Source organism: Rattus norvegicus, chromosome 2 (genome assembly GCF_021556685.1).
Source record: "Rattus norvegicus strain SHRSP/BbbUtx chromosome 2, alternate assembly SHRSP_T2T, whole genome shotgun sequence".
Taxonomy (NCBI): Eukaryota; Metazoa; Chordata; class Mammalia; order Rodentia; family Muridae; genus Rattus; species Rattus norvegicus.
In genome coordinates this window covers 31,356,721-31,374,444 of record NC_141535.1, presented here as the reverse complement: position 1 = coordinate 31,374,444, position 17,724 = coordinate 31,356,721, and the positions used below count along the sequence as shown (strand labels likewise).

The following is a 17,724-nucleotide window of genomic DNA, read 5'->3' as shown; positions in this document are numbered from 1 at the left end:
TCCTCCCAAGAGATTGCTTCACCCCAGTGCAGCATTCTGAGAGGTTCCAAATTGGAGACATTTACTTGTTTGAAGGGAAGGTTTTTTTTGTTTTTTTGTTGTTGTTGTTGTTGTTGTTGTTTGTTTTTGTTTTTGTTTTTTTTTTTGTTGCTGTTGTTGAATTGCCATGGTGACTCTCCATTCAAATTTAAAATGAGGATGGAGGTAGTCACACCCCTTTCTGGTCTTCTTATTCACTTTCTTGCTATTTACCAAGCAATATTCATGATTGTCTGCTGGTAGCAGATTCAATCCTCCTGGAAACCACAAAACCTTAGTGCCAGTCATGGTGCCCTCTCAGGCTGGGCCCAATGGTGCTGTCCCAGGCTGGGTGCTGTTCTGACACAGAGGCACTAATCCTGAGCCAGTATTTTTGGTTTCTTGTTCTTTCTTGGTTAAACAGTAAATTACTGTTTTGTTTTGTTTTGGTTTGGTTTGGTTTTAAAGATTTATTTATGCTATATAAGGACACTGTAGCTGTCCTCAGACACACCAGAAGAGGGCATCAGATTTCATTACAGATGGTTGTGAGCCACCCTGTGGTTGCTGGGATTTGAACTCAGGACCTCTGGAAGAGCAGTTAGTGCTCTTAACCCCTGAGCCATCTCTCCAGCCCTAAATTACTGTTTGTTTTCAGGTGTGTATTTTATTTACGTTTTGTTTCCTTCAATACATCGTTCTAGATGTTAAGATTTATACACAAACCTGTGGCATTCTGCTAGGTTACTTGTCATTGCCCTGAATGCCACACCCTGAAAGCCAGTATGAGGCTGCTATTGTGATTCTAACTCTAAGGCCATATACTGCCAAATTATGTCAGATAAACAGAAAGGGAAACAGATTTAGAAATTTTTATTACAAGATATGTTCTCCATAAATAGTTTTAGTACCTCTAGATTATGTAGCTAATAAATATGGGATTTGTCAGGTTTCATTCAAGCATTCGCCAGCAACAAAAGCTCCTCGGGGTTCTTTATGAGCTTGCCTATTTAATAGCCACAACCCAACAATCTGACTTATATTTCCCTTTAAGCACTCAGGAGGCAAAGGCAGGCAGTTCTGTTGAGCTCAAGGTCAGCCTGGTCTCCAAGACAGGACCATTACACAGAGAAACATAATAATTTCCTTTTAAAAAAATATTTTATTTTATATTTCACCTGAAGGTCTGTCTGTGCATCATATGCATGTAGCACCAGTGGAGACCAGAAGAGGGCAAAAGATCTCCAGAGGTGGAGTTTCCAATAGTTATGAGTCACCCTGTGAGTTGAGCTTTGGAGAAGGGCAGTCTTCCGGAAGAGTACTCCTAACCACTGAACAGGGACATTGATATTCAATACTTGTATGCAGTGTGTACTACTCAAAACAGGCTAGTTAACAGTTCCATTTCCTTATTACTTTGTCTTTAGAGCCTTCCACATCCTTTATTTACTGGTAAATTACACTATAGGTTTTTGTGCACTATAGTTGTGCTGACTGGCTTTTTTTTCTTTTCTTTTCTTTTTTTCGGAGCTGGGGACCGAACCCAGGGCCTTGCACTTGCTAGGCAAGTGCTCTACCACTGAGCTAAATCCCCAACCCCCTGACTGGTTTTATGTCCGCTTGACCTAAGCTTTAGTCATCTGAGGATAGGGAATCTCAATAAAGAAAATATCTCCATTGGCAGGCCTGTAAGGCATTTTCTTTCTTAGTGATTGATGTGGGAGGACCATGCGGGTGATGCTATCCCTAGGCTGGTGATCCTGGATCCAATAAGAAAGCAGGCAGAGCAAGCAAGCCATGGGGAGCAAGCCAGTAAGCAGCACCCATGGCCTCCACCTCAGCTCCTGCCTCCAGGTCCCTGCCCTAACTTCCTTTGATGATGAACAACGATGGGGATGTGTAAGTGAAAGAAACCCTTTCCACTCCATCTTGCTTTGGGTCATGGTGTTTCTCACAGCAAGAGAAACTCTTAAGATGTTTGTCATCTCACTGATTTCCATCACTCAAATCCTTTCTGCCAAGACAACTAAATGTGAAAGATATAAAGAACGAGTCACTCCATCTTCTTGGTGCACAATCAATTAATCCATCTTTCTATTGAACTGCATCCAGCCAATGGACCAATGGTTTTACCATCCATCATGATGGGGAACTCAAGGGAAAGGGAGTACAAAAACAGCTGGTCGTAGTAAGCCAACAACAGCAAATGGATTTTTCAGCTTGCTTTTCCTGCTTTATACAGCACAAGATTCCTACCTACAGAATGGCTCTCCCCACAGTTAAAATGGGTCCTTTCCACATCAATCAAGACAGCCTTTCACACTACCAGGTGTAGTACAACTGAGAAGCTAGCTTACAAATGAACGAGACTCAGACTGTGATTATTTTACTCAGCTTTGACAACTACTGGGGGCCACCCCAAACTACTTTTCTAACTACTGGCCTGGCTACCTCCCCAGCAGTGTACCCCAAATACTTGACGTTTCTTCAGGCCACATGCTCATGGTCCATTTCCCCTCGGTCTCCTTCTTCCTGGTCTCTCCACCTGGTCTCTCTCTCCTTCCCACATAACTCAAAACCCACCTACCTTTAATCCCTCCAGTAATTGGCTGCAGTCAATTTTACTTAAGCAATTGTTTTAAATTAGGGAACAAGGTTTACACAACCAAAGTTTGTAAACCCGAGGATTTGCTCAAAGCCTTCAGACACACAGAATTTAGCATTACAATACAGAGCACGGATCAAACCTCAACAGCCAGGAGCTAGCTTAGCTAATCCCTCACTAATGTACCTGAAGGCCGGCCTCCCTGGAGATTCTAGGTTAAGTAATGTTGACAAGTAACCCTGACCATCACAGCAGCTGAAGTCACAGCCTGCTGTGTTTTATTCAGTCAGCCTTAGTGACTAATGGACAAAAATGGGATCACACAGTACCAAAGAGGGGGCGTGGGGATTAAGAGTACTGGCTGCTCTTCTAAAGGACCAAGGTTCTGTTCCTAGCAACTGAGTGGTAGAGCAGAGCTGTTCACAACTTCGGTTCCAAGGGTCTAATGCCATCTACTGATCTCTGCAAGTCCCAGGCATGCACATGGTACACAGACACATATGCAGGCCAAACACCATACATATAAAAACTAAAATAAAAAAATTTAAAGGGGGATCATTGTGGGGAGTAGTGGTGCATGGCCATGGTTCAGGTGCTTGGGACACTGAAGCAAGAAAATTATTTAAGCCCAGAGGCTCTAGGCCGGCTTTGGAAATACAGTGAGATCCCATTTATGGAAGGGAGCTTATTCAAGGAGAATTTAGGTGGAAATATATACATTTAATATATGTAAATATAGTCATAGAAATTCCCAAGTCAGGAGAGACCTAATGGAGAAACTTCAAAAAAGGGTTACTTTGGGGTAAAGGGGTAAACAGGTGCTGAGCGTCTTATAGAGAATCTAAGGTCAAGAAGAGGAGAGTCTAAAGAGGTAGGTAGTTGAAAAATAAGGCAGTCTAGCATAAGAGAAAAGGACAGGAGAGCGAAAGGTCGCATTGAAGGGGCTCGATCCCTCCAGCTGTTGAGAAGGTGGGAGATCCTGTAATAGACGCTTTGCTGAACAGGCAACCGGGCCATCTTTGTTTCTGCTACACGTGCTACATTAAGTTGGCTCTTGAGTAGGGTTTTATTTTGATCCTAGTTGATAGAAGACAGATGTCTGGCATCTGGTCCCACCACTGAGTCTGGCCACCGTTTCTGAGCAGCTGGCAGTCGTGCCTGGGTCAGTCTCTGTGGGAAACGGTGACTTGCCACCAGTTGTACGTTCAGATCTAGAGGGACATGGAGTGTGAAGTACTTTACCAGAACCACATGGGAGATAAGGATTATTTGTTCTGACTTTCAGTGTTTCATATCTTAATACCTATCATCATATCAGTAATAGTCTATTACAAAATTCTTATAAAATTTTAGCATGGCATAACTGACACATTTATAGAGGTACTTCTCATGGAATAGTTACCCAGTTTCTCCTTGGTACTCAGTACCGAGCCGAGCCCTACAGCAACAGCCTTGACTTCCTTCCTTGCCTGTTGACTCAGAGGCACGAGAAGCCTAGAGCATCCCAGTGGCAGTCCAATTTTCAGCTCAGTGACACCATTATTATTTCTCCTGGTAAGATGTCTCCCTTGCTGGAACTGAGACCTCTCATCCAACAGAATATATCCCTGTAGAAGACAAAGCAAGTTCTGTCAGCAGGTTGGTAAGGGAATAGTGCATGGTGCTGCCCATACCCCACCCCCTTGATTTCCAGACAGGTTAGGTATCCTGAAGGACTATTGGTGGATAAAACAGAGCCAAGGTCTGGGTCAAGGTTTCATGAAGGAAGAAGATCCTGTTGTTCTTGCCTCTGAGTTTCTAGGAAGGATGTGTATAACTGACAGCTCCCTGGCTCCAGGAGATTCAGTTGCGTGCTCCTGAATTCCTCCAACAACTCCTTTCCTGGCTGCAGATGCTTCTTTCTGCCTCTCCAGAAGAAACTCTGCAACAGTCCTGCTGACTACTTAGGTGTGGGCTGGAAGAGGTGCTGCTGTGTGAAAATGGGCCAAATGACTTATTTCCTTGCACACTTGGTTTCAGTGGACAGTTTGCACACAGCTGTCACCCACGCTTAGCTTACCGATGGGTAGTGGCTGATAGGTACATTGGCAGCAAGGAAGATCTTCCTCTGCTCCACCATAAACAAACACCAAATGCCCATCCGGTAGACACCCTTTCCCTGTCTAGAGTCAGAGGTCAGGCCGCTGGACCAGCCAGTACATGCAGTGCTGCTATGAAGTCTGAACTCATTTTCCTTGAAGGTATTTTTTTTTCCACATGGAGAGGTTTAATGAAAGGACGAGACAAGGGAGAGGGATGAGAGAGAGAAGAAAAGCTTGAATGCATTTTATAATACTGTACAGTGAGATGTACCTTATAAGGCCTTGTGGGATGCACCCATGGAAAAATATATTTCTTCTCTGGTCTTTAAGTCTCACTAGGAAGGAGAATGGGGAGAAATAATTCCCCTTAAGAATTAAGCCTGATGGGGTTGGGGATTTAGCTCAGCAGTAGAGGGCTTGCCTAGCAAGCGCAAGGCCCTGGGTTCGGTCCTCAGCTCCGAAAAAAAGAGGAAAAAAAAAGAAAAGAATTAAGCCTGATGCCGAGTAAATACCTGGTTCTTACTGAAGCCAACTCAATTTCCAGTCAGAGATGAAATGACCCATATATTTTGTTTAGACATATACTATGAACCAAGGAGGGCATACCATCCTTCCAGGACACTGACTCTGTATCAAGCAAAGGTTTGTATCTACCATCTCAGGAATGCCCCAGCTGCCCCCAGGGTTCTTTTCTCTGTGGGCTAAAGCACTCCTATTGGGGTACATTGTGTGAGGGTGTCTCTGTAGATTCCATTGTTAATACCCTCAGAGAGCTAAATACAGGCAGGATTTTGTTCTTCCTCACCTGCCTAAGGTAATCTAGAATTGTATCTGATTGGCTGTAAGAAAGATCTGACAGCCAATAGCTGGGTAGGAAGAGAGAGAGAGAGAGAGCGAGAGAGAGAGAGAGAGAGAGAGAGAGAGAGAGAGAGAGAGAGAGAGAGAAAGGGAGAGAGAGTCACCTGCCTAAGGTAATCTAGAATTGTATCTGATTGGCTGTAAGAAAGATCTGACAGCCAATAGCTGGGTAGGAAGAGAGAGAGAGAGGGGGGGGGGGGAGAGAGAGAGAGGGGGGGGGGGAGAGAGAGAGAGAGAGAGAGAGAGGAATCAGAGAAGAGAGATTCACTAGAGATGGAGTCAATGGATGGACCAGAGGAAGTAGAGAGTTAGAGCTCCCCACTTGGTGTAGTCTGGTTGGGTTTAGAGTGGTTGGGAGACTGCTTAGCAAAAGGCCTAAGCTTTAAAATATTAAAAAGCCTGTGCCTTTATTTATATCACTGGTGGGTCCAAGATGGTCCCGCTATACACTACCTGACATCAAATGGAGAATTTGGGGAGAGAAAAAAAACGAACAAACAAAAACAAGAAAAACCAATGCTTCTGTGGCACAAAGATGAAGGAGATGTAAATTACTGGGGTAAAGGTGTCTCAGCAAGGCTCCCTGAGACTGATGCATAGATGTTAAGTTGGGCAGAGACTGCAAGGAGAACGCAAGGAAGTTTAGTGGATGGTGTGTTCACTGTGATTCTCTGACAAAAGCACAGGGTTCTGCCTGTGAGATGGCTCCAGAGAAATACGCTTGCCAGTCAAGCTTATGATCCCAGTTCAATCTGTGGGACCCACAGTGAATTGGGAATTCAACTCCCAATAGTTGTCTTCTGCCCTTTAAACACATACACACACACACACACACACACACACACACACACACACACACACATACACAAAGTAAAATCATGGATTTACCTTCAGTCATTTCTCAAAACTTTTTTTTTTAAGATTTATTTATTATATATAAGTACACCGTTGCTGTCTTCAGACACACCAGAAGAGGGCATCAGGTCTCATTACAGATGATCAGGAGCCACCATGTGGTTGCTAGGATTTGAACTCAGGACCTCTGGAAGAGCAGTCAGTGCTCTTAACCTGAGTCATCTCTCCAGCCCTCTCAAAACTTCTTATGGGTCATAATTCTCCTTAAGAATTAAGCCTGATGTCAAGTAAATACCTGGCTCTTGTTGAAACCTTGACTGAAACTCAAGTTCCAGTCAGAGATGAAAATAACTCATATATTTTTGTTTAGACATATGCTATGAACCAAGGAGAGTAATCATGTTTCCCTTTTCCCGAATTCTGTTGACAGAGGCCATCGAGAGTGCTAAGCAAGCAGTTCTTGCACTGCTCTATACGAGTAGTAATCGAGCAGTAATCAGTGGGAGTCAATCCTTTATGTTTGCTGGAGACAGCGGGAGCATGTGAGAAATGGTAGTCCTGACGTAAAACTGCAAGAGTAATTTCTAGAGGAAATGTAAAACAATAACAAAGCCCTTTGATTATTTTGTAAAAGGCTGGTATATAAATATTAACAAAATTTGAAGTCCTGGTTCTCACAAAACAAGCACAAACAGCAAGGGTCAAAATAAACATCGTCTTCCTTACAGTTAGGGCAGCTTTGGTGACATATCATGTAACATGTGTTTTTATATATTTTCTGTAGCACTGAATTCTGTTCATTTCAGTTATTTGGAGTATGTTTAGGCTGAGGTACTTCATAGCTTAGCCAACAGGCACCGGTTTCTGCAACAAACTTACTTGTTGGGATAAAAGAAACATTGTTCTTTGTTGTTTCAAGGGAAAAAAACTGTTACAATTTTCTACACAGCAAAGTAGTCTCTCCTGGTTTTCTTAAATGACTCATCCCTGTTGCAATAAACTCTTGTGTAAAAAGGTTTCCAAGGAGAAAAAAGAATGATTTTAGCTCGAGTATTCATTTCTGCAAGTTTTCTGGATAAATTGTATTCTCTCTAAAATTTCTAACACACTTCCGTTTTTGACTATTCAAAACCATTTCATAGCTAAGATTGGAAGAAGGCTGAGCACACAGAATTTTCATTTAAGCTTTCTTTAAAAATTTTTTTCATATAGGTGTTTTTTAAGGTTATCTTTAAACTTGTCTGGGAATGGTCTAGACGACTATAATCCCAAGCATTGGACAAGAGAGAGGGTCCCGAGCTGGAGGAAAGTTGTGTTTCAGGCTAGCCAGGACTACTTAGTGAGGCACTTTCACATCGCACAACAAAAACCGACAACCACAATGAAACAATTTGTGCTGGAGTTCGGCAAACTTTAACTCAACAGCTACGTTTTTATCTCCAAGCACACATGCTCAAATTCATCTCTGAATTATTCAAAGTAAAGTTTGCTCCACTGTGATTGCTTCATGGTCAAAGCCATGAATATTCGATATCAAGGAGTCAACTCTATTATTAGAGAGTAAGTAGGCGATGGTAGTGGTGTAAAAGGTTAAAGGGTTAGAAATCTTGTTACCCTGTTTCAACCTTGAATAATCGGAATTGCAGTCGGGTGGAGATCTGGAATGCATTCCGAACACGCTTTCTAGAAATTTTGAATCGCTATTTCAACATCACCCAAATCACTTAATTTTGGAAAGCAACTTTAGCTTCGCTGATTTTGATAGTTTTTATTTACACCCGGCCTTGAGCAGACACTGCTGCCTACTGGACAAAGCTGGACGCCCTAGAGGCAAGCACAAGGCAGACTGACATAACCACAGCTCTACAGGGAGCCTCACTGTCTGATCTATCCATGGCCTTTCCCAGGATCGCGGTCGGTGTCCGCGGCTCCCAGCTCTCCGATGCTGCTCCTAGCCGGCCGCCGGACGAAAGGAAAGAACCAGCCACCCACTGGACCCGCACCCTCGCCGCGGGGCCCCGGCTACGCATGCGCAGCGACGCCAAGTCCGTTTCCTGAGTTCTGGAGGAAGTGGCGTCGCGTTACTTCCGGCCTCCCTCTAGCTGCCATCTTGCGTCCCCGCGTGTGTGCGCCTTATCTCAGCTGGTCTGCCCGAGACCCCCTGAGCGTGAACCTTAGTCCCCCGCGCGGCCCCATTTCCACTCCGACAAGGTACAAAAAGGCTGTGGACGCCGGAGTGGGAGGAGAACGGGAGCGGGGGCGGGCATTTCCCGGCAGGAGCGAGACAGGGAGGGGACAGGGCTGTGGAGAGGAGGAAAGCGATGCGACGGACAGGCGCTCCGGCTCAGGCTGACTCTCGGGGGCGAGGGCGAGCCAGGGGCGGCTGCCCCGGGGGCGAGGCGACGCCCTCTCTTCTTCCACCTCTCGGCGGAACCCGAGGACAGGAGCCTCAGGTACCGCGAGGCCTGCGGAGAGTGGCCGGGCCGGGTAGGCCCTGGCTAGGCGGAGGCCGGCCAGGGCCGCGGGTGGGGGATGCTGGTCTGCCGTGGGGGTGAGCCCGAGTCTGGGCCTGGAAGGGGGAGGGGCGAGAGTGCTTGTGCTCCCCGGGCTCGCTCGGAGCCGACTTTTGGAGCTTTGTGGGGGTGAATTTGGGATCCAGGCCTCAGCCTGAGGAGACGTTCTCCTGAGAGTGTATTGGGAAATAACGAGCATGGAATGCTGGAGTGGGGCCGACCGTTCTTTGCTGAGGATTTCCTCTCTTTGTAGATGAAAGAAACGATCATGAACCAGGAAAAACTCGCCAAACTGCAGGCACAAGTGCGCATTGGTGGGAAAGTAAGTTTCTTTTTTTTCTTTCTTTTGTTTTCCCTTTTTAAAAAAATTCTCTTTGCATTTCTCACATTGTTTTTTGTCCCTTTGCTTGGCAGGGGATATTCGCAAAGCTAGCAAATCCAAGGGAAACGAGACCGATACCAAGAGACGTGGAGGCTTTATATTGGGGGTGAGGGGTGTAAGCAATAGAGAAAAAAAAATCTTTAAAATGTTGCTTTACTTGCATGAAGTTCAGGACTATGGCGTGTGTAAACAGTACAGAAATGTTACTTAATTTTATTAATAGGGAGAAAAGTATGTTCTCTGCCAAAGCATTGTGCACGTCTAGCCTTGAGTTGCACAAAATTGGTGGGTTATTAAGACTTTCTGCAGTGCTTTCTGAACTAAATGCTCGACAGGGTAATTGTCTTTTTCTAGGCTATTTGAGGATATTTCCCTCAGTTGGTGTACTTTTTAAATTCCTGAACAGCATTAGATTGGAAAATACTACCTGAGCACATATCTTTTCTTCTTTAGCCTTTGTGATTATGCTACAGTGGGAGAATGAAAAGGTGTTGGCAGATTGATTTCTCCTAGTGGATACTGTCTTAAACTCTTTATTGAACTTGGTGCTGGTGCTAGTGCTAGGTCCACTCCAGATGAAGATCTCCTTAGTTTCAAGTATTGATAGTGTTAGCACATTCCTGGTGTTTAACAAGGTGTGGCGGCTTGTTGAAGCATTGTGTCTTGGTGAAACTTGTGGAGCTTCCATAGTACAAGTTTATTACCTATTAAATTGTCCTAACTTCAACCTTTACCTTAAGTTAGGAGACTTGGCACCAGGAGTAAATATCCTGTTTGTCTTTTGCTGGCAATTGTAGCCTTCAGTTTGCATTTACAACATTAACTTTAGATGTTACGTGTCCTTTTTACTTTAAGGCAGGAGCCTTCAGGTGCTAGGAAAAAACTGAATTTGTTTTCTTAGTTTCTGGAGTGATGTGCTTGTGTTCGAGATTGTTTCTCTAATTACTAGGTTTGCCTTCTAGTGTCGTCAATCCAGGGAAAATGAAAGCCTTCAGAGTTACTCTCATAGGGACACTTTGTATCTAGTCTCTTGTTAAGCTAAGACAATGTTTCTAGTCATAATATGGGAACATTTTTTTTCTGTACCTTTTAAAGAAACCTTACTTACAGGTTGAGTAAGGTATTGCCTTAGAGGGAAAATAGTGTTAAATTCACATGCTTTCAGGTGAATAATTAAAGACCCTTTTCAGTGTCAGGAAAAACTGACAATATTTTAAGTAAATTCTACATTTGTGAAATGTGTGGAATTTATAAGTGGTAGCCTGTATTTTATAGTTAAATTTTTCCTGGTGGCATTGTTCTTATTATAAAAATGTTCATGGTGTAAAGTTGAAAGTAACTTAGCATGTCATAGTGCAGAGTTGAGAGAAGACACAGATTGCACTATGGCTTGATGGGATTTTAAAATATGACTAACAATAACTGTTAAAAGTAAGCTAGGGAAGACGGAGATGTTTATAGAAATCCTTAGTTGAGTGATTAAGGAGAGCCTTTTTCATGGGGAGAAGCAGAAATTTGCTCTAGGGAGGGAGGTGAACAATGCAGGGAAGAGGTCTAGAGTTCAGAGGTCTGTTTGGGTTCAGAACTTTCTACTCTTGGCTATAATAGATATCTGTATGCAGATTCATAGGTGGTTTGTATACTATCTCACCGTGAATACCAATTAAGCTATTGACTTTTCTTTGGAAACAAAAGGTACAAATGAAGCTTAGCTTAGGTTGAGACATGGCCTTGTCTGGTCATTTTTAAAAAGACTATGTTAGGGCTTGTGGAAGGCATTTTCACATCTGACTGACTGGTGCTATGAAATAAATGTCCTTCCTTATTGCCATCTTAGTCTGTCTTAGTTTGTGGGTTTCATAACTACCTTTAATTTTTATTATGTATTTGTTTTTACTTGAAACTAAGTCTCAATTGTTTTGCTATGGTTTACCTAGAACTCAGTAGGTGACCAGACTGGCTTCAAATTCAGAGATCCATCAGTGTGCCACCATGTTCATCTGGTTAACTGTCTTGTACAGAAGCAAAGATCTGAAAACAGTTGTAAAAGATCTGCTGTATTGTCTGCCCTCTTGCTCCCATAGGGAACTGCTCGTAGAAAGAAGAAGGTGGTTCACAGAACAGCCACAGCAGACGATAAAAAACTGCAGTTCTCCTTAAAGAAGTTAGGGGTAAACAATATCTCTGGTATTGAAGAGGTAAGGGTCAAAACGCGTGGATGGGAAGTTTAATGGTCATGGATGAAGTAATTGTCTTGGCTCTACTGTCAGCATTGTAGTTCATGCCCCATTACATGTTTGAGTGTCTTGGGAGATGTTCTTGCCCTATTAACTAACAAGTGATCCAGGATGTTGTGAAGGCAGAAAGCTATTTCCTTACACATTCTGGGGAAGTTGTCACCTGTACTTCAAAGGGAAGAACTATACCAGTTATCCAGATTTCAGGTTTTGTTTAGTAAAAACATTGATTTTAAAGAAATCTTTGGTGATTGTTACTTGTAATAATTATTTTCTTTATAGGTGAACATGTTTACAAACCAAGGAACAGTGATCCATTTTAACAACCCTAAAGTTCAGGCGTCTTTGGCAGCAAACACCTTCACCATTACAGGCCACGCCGAGACAAAGCAGCTGACAGAAATGCTTCCCAGCATCCTCAACCAGCTTGGTGCAGACAGTCTGACCAGTTTGAGGAGACTGGCTGAAGCTCTGCCCAAACAATGTGAGTGTCCTCAGAGTCATTGTACTTGGCTGGTTGCTTAGCAACTTCTTTCTGTGATCTCAGGGTTCAGAATTGCTAAGAATGTCTTTAGGTATAGAAGGCCAACTTATATATCTAAAAGAATAGTAAACTTTTAATTACTTATGTGTTCTTGTTTATAATGTTGTCTAGTTTATCCTCGCCTATTATACTTGATTTAGTGGATGTTTGTTTTCTACCAGCTTACATGGTTTAAGTCAGACTAAAACCTTTCATCAGTTAGGAATGAAAAATGTTAATTTGGGGTTTTGCTGGTACTCAAAATGTAGAACTGATTAAGCTGGGCATGGTGACTCATGGTTATCAATACTCTCCAATTAACACTTTAGAAGCTAAACTAAAAAAAATTACTGGGTTCAAGACCAGCCTGGGCTATAGATACACAGTCTCAGAAAAAGAGTAAAACTAGCATTCCATCTCCTTATTTTACAGTTTTTGTGTTTGGTGACTTTTGGACTATTATTTTAAACGCAGCCCATTGTTGATGTAGTAGCCAGTGATTTGGTGTTGCACATTACAGCTAGATGGGTATTTGTTGACTTATATGTACAACAAGATGTGTTTCGGATCGATTTCTCTTGTGAGAAACACCATAAGCAAAAGCAGCCTGAGGAGAAAGGCTTATTTTAGTTCCCTGCACTTTACAGTCCATCATCAAGGAAAGCCAAGGCAAGAGTTTCAGGCAAGAACCGTTAAAGAGCAGTGCTTATTGGTGTGCTCCCGGGCTCACAATCAACTATTGTATTGCCTTTTCAGTTCATGGCCTCCCCCAATTAATTGTTATTGCATGGTGTGTGTGTGTACATAATATTTAATGTTACTTGCTAGTATGGATTTAGGGCTATTTGGCCTTGTACAGCCTTTCTTATACAGGCCGAACTTGCCCAGGAACGAATGGCACTAGCCTACAGTGGGCTAGTTCTCCTACATCAAGAAGCAATAAAGAAATACTGCCGCCCCCGCCCCCCCCCCCCTCCCCCGCACTCTACCTGGCTGAACTGATAGGCAATTTCTCATTTGAGGTTTCTTCTTCCTGTGGGTGTCAAATTAACCAAGATTAACCATTACAGTTAATATGAGAACTTTATGCTGGCTGCTTAAAAATTGAATAGGAATGCAGAAGTAAATTAGGTTTATAATGTCTTGTTTTCCTCTGCTGTTGTCAGATGCTGACTCATTTTATGCTTTTATTGTTAAGGAGGGGCATCAAGATGTTTTAGGCTATCTTGGACTTTGAGAGTTTAAATGGGCTTTTAAAATTTCCACTGGTGTCTGTGCAGGTTAGAGCTGTGTGTTCTCAGAACTTGCCTCCTTTCTGTTTGGTGAAAGTTGTCTTAGGTATGATGACCCATGGCTGTAATCTCAGTCACTGGGGAGGCTAAAGAAGGAACTTTACATACAAATTGAAGAGTCTTTATGTGTTGAAAGCCTGGGCAAATTAGACTGCTCAATTTGTGGTTTTGTTTAATTAAAAATAGGCTGGGGGGGTAGGGCTCTGTGGTTGTTCTTGTTTGCATATCTAAGGCCCTGGGTTGAGTCCCAGTATCTTAGGAAAGGGAGAGAAGAAGAGAAAGAGTGGTGACTTAACAGCTGAGAGATACTTTAAATTTGGCCTTTTTGTTTGATCTTTTCCTTGACTGAAGTAGGTCTCCCTATATAGCTCTGGCTGGCCTGCAATTTACTATACTCTTCTTGTCTCTATTCCAAGTGCTATGACTGATAGGTTAGTCACCACATGTAAGGTTTTGGGGCTTTTTTTGTTTTGTTTTGTTTTTTCTTTTTTTTTTTTCTTTTTTTTTTTTTTTTTTTTTTTTGGAGCTGGGGACTGAACCCAGGGCCTTGTGCTTGCTAGGCAAGCATTCTACCACTGAGCTAAATCCCCAACCCAACACACGTAAGTTTTTAATGCTTTATTTCATTCAGTGAATATTTATTGGGCTTTATGCAGTACACAGAATATTTAGAGAAACAGCTGGCCTCTTCATTTGCCTCCCAAATAAGCCTGACCATAATTTGGTGTGTGGTTTTACCCTGAGCATTCCTCATTGTTCTCACTATACCCAGAGGATGTTTTGTGCCCATCAAAAGAGCTCCTTGATGGTGCTATAGGTGAAATCTTAGGTACCACTTGAGTGGGTGTAGGTCGTAACTTTGTATTTTATGGTTTATCTTTTGGTTGATATTTATTGCTCTAAAGAAGTGGGTTGGTTGTTCTCATTTCACAGCTGTGGATGGAAAAGCACCACTTGCTACTGGAGAGGACGATGATGACGAAGTTCCAGGTAAGAATTGCTTCAGCAAGGGAGAGAAATGAATCTTTACAGAACGTTCCAGAATGGTGGTAGTATTAAAAAGTTAGAACCAGTGAGGGTGAAGACACGGGACAAGAACCTCACTGAGGAACTGAAGCTGCCCAGAACCACAGTGGTTTAAGAAAAAGCATGGAGAAGCTTAATATCTTGAGGTTTGATGTTTTAAAAAGGTAGAGAAATGTTTTTCTTTTATGTTGTTGGTTTTGTTTAAAACAGTGTTTCATTATGTAACTCAGACCTGCCTTAAATTTGAGACCCTTCTGACTCAGGCTCTTGAGTGCTGGGATTGCAGACATGTGACACTATGTCCAACTAAATTATGTTGAATTTTTGTCCTGTGGAAAAATCAAAAAATTCATAATTTTCCTCTTAAGATAAATGTCTCTGGAACCCAAGAAAAGTTGAGATTGTGTCATGATCCCTTTAGTTCTGTTCTCCCTAATTAGCCAATGGATTGTTTAATTCTTAAATTGAGAGGGGATGAGTGAGAAATAAAATTAAGCAAGCGTGATGGTCACTCTTACACAGGCTCTCAGCCTGTGGGTCTCAACCCCTTTGGGGTAGCATATCACATGTTTACATCACGATTAATAACAGTTGCAAAACTACAGTTATTAAGCAGCAACAAAATTATTTTCTGGTTGTGGTCATCACAGCATGAGAAACTGTATGAAGGGATCACTGCATTGGGAAGGCTGAGAACAGCTGCTTCATAACTGCCCAAAGAAATGGGGGTGACGAGTCTTCACCTTTAACAGCGTTTCCTTAGGTATCTGCAGGTTATTTGTAGAATTGGCTTTTTTCAGGATCTCTTGTTTTGATTCTTTTCTAGATCTGGTGGAGAATTTTGATGAAGCTTCTAAGAACGAGGCAAACTGAATCGAAGCAACTTCTGAAGAAGGTGACACTTGGCAGAAGTTACAATAGGAGCTGCTGTTTTATATCATGACTGCTTTTTAAAAATTTTTTGTTTATTATGGATCTGATAAAATCTAGATCTCTAATATTTTTAAGCCCAAGCCCCCCGGACACTGCAGCTCTTTTCAGTTTCGCTTAAGCCTAATTCATTCTTTGCAGCAAATTAAGCTGAAGACGCCTGGGAATAAAGTTTGGAAAAGGTTAATAAAATTCTTTGCCTAGTACCTGGTTTATTGTTTTATTTACGTGTCACTGGTGTGTGCACAGTGAGCACTTGTCTGCAGAGTTGATTATGGCATGTGGTCAGACTCCTGGCATTTGATGAACATTCAAGTTGGTTAGAGCATTCTTTTTTTCTTTTTTTTTTTGGTTCTTTTTTTCGGAGCTGGGGTCCGAACCCAGGGCCTTGCGCTTCCTAGGTAAGCGCTCTACCACTGAGCTAAATCCCCAACCCCGAGAGCATTCTTAATGTTAGAGAGTTTGCTTCTCTAGCAACCATTAGGGCTGTTTGTTCCATGTGGTGTATGCTGAGAACAGTATTGTGTGGGTAAACCAGGGTGCTTTTTCTCTGGTGTTTATTATAAGCATATAGAAATATCTGTCTCTTTTAAAGATTATTTTATATGTGTGTACATCATTTATATGCCTAGCACCTGCAGAGGTCAGTAAGAGGCTATTAGGTCCCTGGAATTAAAGATGATTGTCAACCCATGTGTATGTTTGTGCTTGGAATAGAACCTGGGTTCTCTGGAAGAGCAGTAAGTGCTCTTAAGTGTCCTTTGTCTCAGTTTCAGCATTTCATTCTAAGTTTTTTTTTTTTTAAAGATTTATTTATTTATTATATATAAGTACACTGTAGCTGTCTTCAGACACACCAGAAGAGGGCATCGGATCTCTTTACAGATGGTTGTGAGCCACCATGTGGTTGCTGGGAATTGAACTCATGACCTCTGGAAGAGCAGTCGGGTGCTCTTAACCGCTGAGCCATCTCTCCAGCCCTCATTCTAAGTTTTATAGGGTATGAACAAGTTCCTCCATTTTTCATGTATAACCTGATACTCTGAATTACTAATTTCCAAGTACTATTAAGAGATGTTTTTAAATATATACCATAGTTGCAGCTACTCTTTTAAGGTGCTCTACAGCTATATTCCAGAGTTTCTGTGTCAAAAAAAATTGTGCCAAAAATTTAGAAGGAAGGTGCAGTCACATCTTGTGATCCCTCTAGGTGTAACAAGGATCCAGAGGTCTCAACAGCTTAAAAAACCCAGGTGGCTTCCAGACACTCGTGGGTCAGGTTGATTGTAAACACATTGCATCACAGCTTGCCTGATGGTGGGGCACTCCCTGATTCTGGCATAGGAAGTCTGGTACCATTGCTATGCTTTTAAAGTAGAGTTTGTAGAGGTGGCTGCTGACAGACTGGTCTAAATCTATAAGGTTTTTCCAGCTGGGTCTGTCCTAGTACAGAGGTTAAATCTGTTTTGTCCTTAACCATCTTCAAGTATTTTCTTTAAGATTTATGTATGTGAGTACACTGTTGGCGTCTTCAGACACCAGAAGACCGCATCGAATCCCATTACAGATGCTTGTGAGCCACCATGTGATTGATGGGATTGGACAGGACCTCCTGAAGAATAGTCAGTGCTCTTAACCACTGAGCCATCTCCTAGCCCCTCTGCAAGTATTCTTAATTTAGATTGATTAAGTATACTGTGTTAGCTATGGGTTGATAAGGAAACGTTTCCCTTCCTGATATCCGTTTTCAAGGAAGGGTTTTGCTACAAAGGCTGATGGATTTGATGCCTGGTTTGCTTCTATTTTATCACAGGAGCAGCATTTAATTAGAACCTTGCCAGTCTTGTGATAGGATAGGTGACAGGCATGTCACCAGCTGGCTTCTCAAACTTAGGCTGGGAGGTGACACACAATTACCACTGATTACATCAGTCAGAGATCATTCCCTGGGATGGCCATGGTGCTGAGGAAGGACTGCCCCTACCTCTCCCCCCCCCCCCCCCCCAGATACAGCATCATCACTTGTTTCGTCCAATTAAAGTCCTAAAGGAGAGCTACAAACAAATAGATGTAGGAATCTGGGAGAGATGAGTTCACTTGTCTGAGTCTCAGCCACACCCTACCTACTGGGAGGGATTTTAGGTACTATCAGGTGAGAGAAACAGACTGTTGTACTCTTCTGGTCTTGGTGATGGAGCAGTTGGTTAAGGCTGTGTTCTCCCTGGCCATCAGGGAAATGCAAACTGAACTACTTGAGAAAGCACCTTACCCCAGCCTGAATGGCTGTCATCAAGCAATCTCAAATGGGGGGGGGGGGTTTGCGGGAAATAGGAGCCCTTAATTATACTTGATTATACTTGGTGGGAGTGTAAAGAACTATACCTTTATGGAAATCAGAGTGCTT

At 42.6% G+C, this 17,724-nt stretch overlaps 1 protein-coding gene and 1 long non-coding RNA gene across 4 annotated transcripts; one reads left to right on the top strand and one right to left on the bottom strand.

The window, feature by feature from the left end:
• Nucleotides 1–877: 877 nt before the first annotated feature.
• On the bottom strand, nucleotides 878–8,391 carry LOC120100679 (uncharacterized). Of its 2 annotated transcripts, none has more exons than XR_015670560.1 (3): nucleotides 7,297–8,391; nucleotides 4,026–4,230; nucleotides 878–3,834 (listed from the first exon to the last, which is right to left on the bottom strand). It is a non-coding gene; the product is annotated as an uncharacterized LOC120100679 (long non-coding RNA). The 2 variants fall into 2 exon arrangements; XR_015670561.1 differs by having other exon boundaries at nucleotides 8,043–8,391.
• A 98-nt stretch (nucleotides 8,392–8,489) lies between these two features.
• Btf3 (basic transcription factor 3) lies at nucleotides 8,490–15,526 on the top strand. 2 transcript variants are annotated; one of them, NM_001008309.2, is given in 6 exon segments: nucleotides 8,490–8,628; nucleotides 9,184–9,252; nucleotides 11,397–11,510; nucleotides 11,832–12,033; nucleotides 14,298–14,354; nucleotides 15,217–15,526. In NM_001008309.2, coding segments are annotated over 5 exon segments (489 nt in total). In that variant the 5' UTR covers nucleotides 8,490–8,628; the 3' UTR covers nucleotides 15,264–15,526.
• Nucleotides 15,527–17,724: the final 2,198 nt, after the last annotated feature.